Source organism: Muscardinus avellanarius, assembly GCF_963383645.1.
Source record: "Muscardinus avellanarius genome assembly, chromosome: 8".
NCBI classification, from domain to species: domain Eukaryota; kingdom Metazoa; phylum Chordata; class Mammalia; order Rodentia; family Gliridae; genus Muscardinus; species Muscardinus avellanarius.
In genome coordinates this window covers 32,607,279-32,609,384 of record NC_137794.1, presented here as the reverse complement: position 1 = coordinate 32,609,384, position 2,106 = coordinate 32,607,279, and the positions used below count along the sequence as shown (strand labels likewise).

The 2,106-nt window shown below is 50.6% G+C and overlaps 1 protein-coding gene across 1 annotated transcript; it reads right to left on the bottom strand.

Moving 5' to 3' along the window:
* Nucleotides 1-757: 757 nt before the first annotated feature.
* On the bottom strand, nucleotides 758-1,780 carry LOC308265922 (RNA-binding protein Raly-like; the record flags this gene model as incomplete). Its single annotated transcript, XM_080699936.1, has 2 exons — nucleotides 758-977; nucleotides 1,089-1,780. 2 exons carry the CDS (start codon nucleotides 1,778-1,780, stop codon nucleotides 758-760), a joined length of 912 nt encoding a protein of 303 aa, XP_080556062.1.
* Nucleotides 1,781-2,106: the final 326 nt, after the last annotated feature.

The following is a 2,106-nucleotide window of genomic DNA, read 5'->3' as shown; positions in this document are numbered from 1 at the left end:
TCCTGGTTGCAAAAAAATAAACTCAAAATTGATTAAAGACTTAAATATCACCACTTCTCTCCAATATAGTACTTGAGACTCTAGCCAGTGCAATAAGGCAAGAAAGTAAGTCAAAGGAGTACAAATAGGAAAAGAAGAACTTAAACTTTCACTGTTTGTAGATGACATGGACTGAAGTTTTGACTATGTTCTATGGTGAAGATTTCAAAACCAATGACAAGGTTCTGACATTTCACACTAAACAGAGCCTACTTCAGAAAAGAATCAACTTTTGTTGCATGTTTTTCATTAACTCTATTAATCTCCAAATTAGCCAATTAAATAATATTCATTGAGTGATGCCCAGTAAACAGAGTACTGTTCATATAAAAAGAAAGATAACTTTTTTCTTCCTTTACAATTTTTTTTTGATCCAATCTCTTTATTGTCAGGGTCCCCTTCTTGTAACACCCACCCCTCTGAACCTATAGAAAAACCCCAAGCCTGGGAGTGTCCTGGGGAGGGAAGGCTGAGTGTGGAAAAACCCCTGTCCCGACCTGCCCTTTGGTCTGGGCAGTGTAGGCCAGGAGGATGCATGGGAAAGGGGTAGGCCAGTAACTCCACCTGTAGGGGATTTAGCTCAGGCTGGGATGCATGAATGGGTGCCTGCTCCCAGCTTTCCTCTGGTACCCACTATGAGTTGGCCTCCAAGGGTGGGTGGCCAGCTTGAGGCCTGGGACATTGATGTCTTCCTCTTGCTGGTGGCCACTGCTCCTGCTTACTGCAAGGCCCAGTCCTCCGCATCTGTGTCCTGGCTGTGCTCCAGTTCTTCCTCGCTATGCGTCAGCAGGCCCTCCTCATCACCTTCATCTCGAGTCTGGACTTCTCCTTGGGGAGTGCCTGCCTCAGAAGCTGTGTCCTCTTGGGGGGCTAGTGGCCGCCTACCACGGCCGCCACTGCCACCAGTGCCACCGCCGGTGTTGCCACCAGTGCCGCTGCTGCTATTCCACCAGTGCCGCCGGTGTTGCCACTAGTGCCGCCGGTAGTGCCGCCGGTGTTGCCACCAGTGCTGCCACTGTTGCCACCAGCAACACTGCCGCTGCCGCCGCCTCCCACCAACACTGCTGCTGCCACCGCCACTGCCAACACTGCTGCTGCCACCGCCACCACTGTCACCCTTCTTCTTGCCATCTTGGTTGGCCTTTTGCTCCTCAGCGATCTGCTCCAAGAGGCCCAACAGGGCATCAATGTTGGACTTGATCTGTGTCAGCTCTGTCTTGATGGCCTGCAGCTCACTACTCTTTAACTTGATCTTGGCTGGACCAGTGGTGATAGCTGTGGAGCGGGAAAAGAGCTTGACGGGTATGATGGTTTTGACACGACGGACCAAAGGGACTATGACCCGGGGTCGCTTCACACGGACTGCCCTGGGCACTGGCACAGGCGACAGGCGGCCATGGTAGTCGAAGAGCCTGTATATGGCAGATGCTGCTTTCTTTAGCCCCTTGGGTCTGTTGGGCTTGGGCCCTCCAGCCATGTTGATGTCTAGGGTCTGCCCAGCCAGTTCCCGCCCATTCTCTCCAAGCACAGCTGCCCGGGCATGGTGCTCATTGGCATACTGGACAAAGGCATAGCCCTTGTGCACAGAACAGCCGGCCACACGGCCGTATTTGGAAAAGATGGTCTCCACATCCGACTTCTTCACTACAGCTGTGTTGAGATTTCCAATGAACACTCGAGAGTTGATAGACTTCGGATCATTCTTGTTGGTTACATTGCTTGTCTGGATCTTCAAGGACATGGTGGCTACCAGCACCACACTGAGCTTAGATAGCTAGTTCTTCCTTCGGGTTATAGAGTTGGCAGCAATTGTCTCTGAAAAGGGTGCACCGCGCCGAGGTCCCGAGCGCCGAGCAGGCTCCGCAGTGCGTCCCGCCGCGTTCCTTTGCAATTTTGATGCTCTTTATTTGTTCTTCTTAATTGCTATGGCTTGGACTTCTAATATTATATTCAATACAAGTGGCAAGAGTGGGCATCCTTTGCATATTTCTGATCTTAAAGGAATAGCTTTTTGATATCTTTAAAGGGACGAAAGTCTTTGTGGGATGTTTATTCTTTACCCAGGTT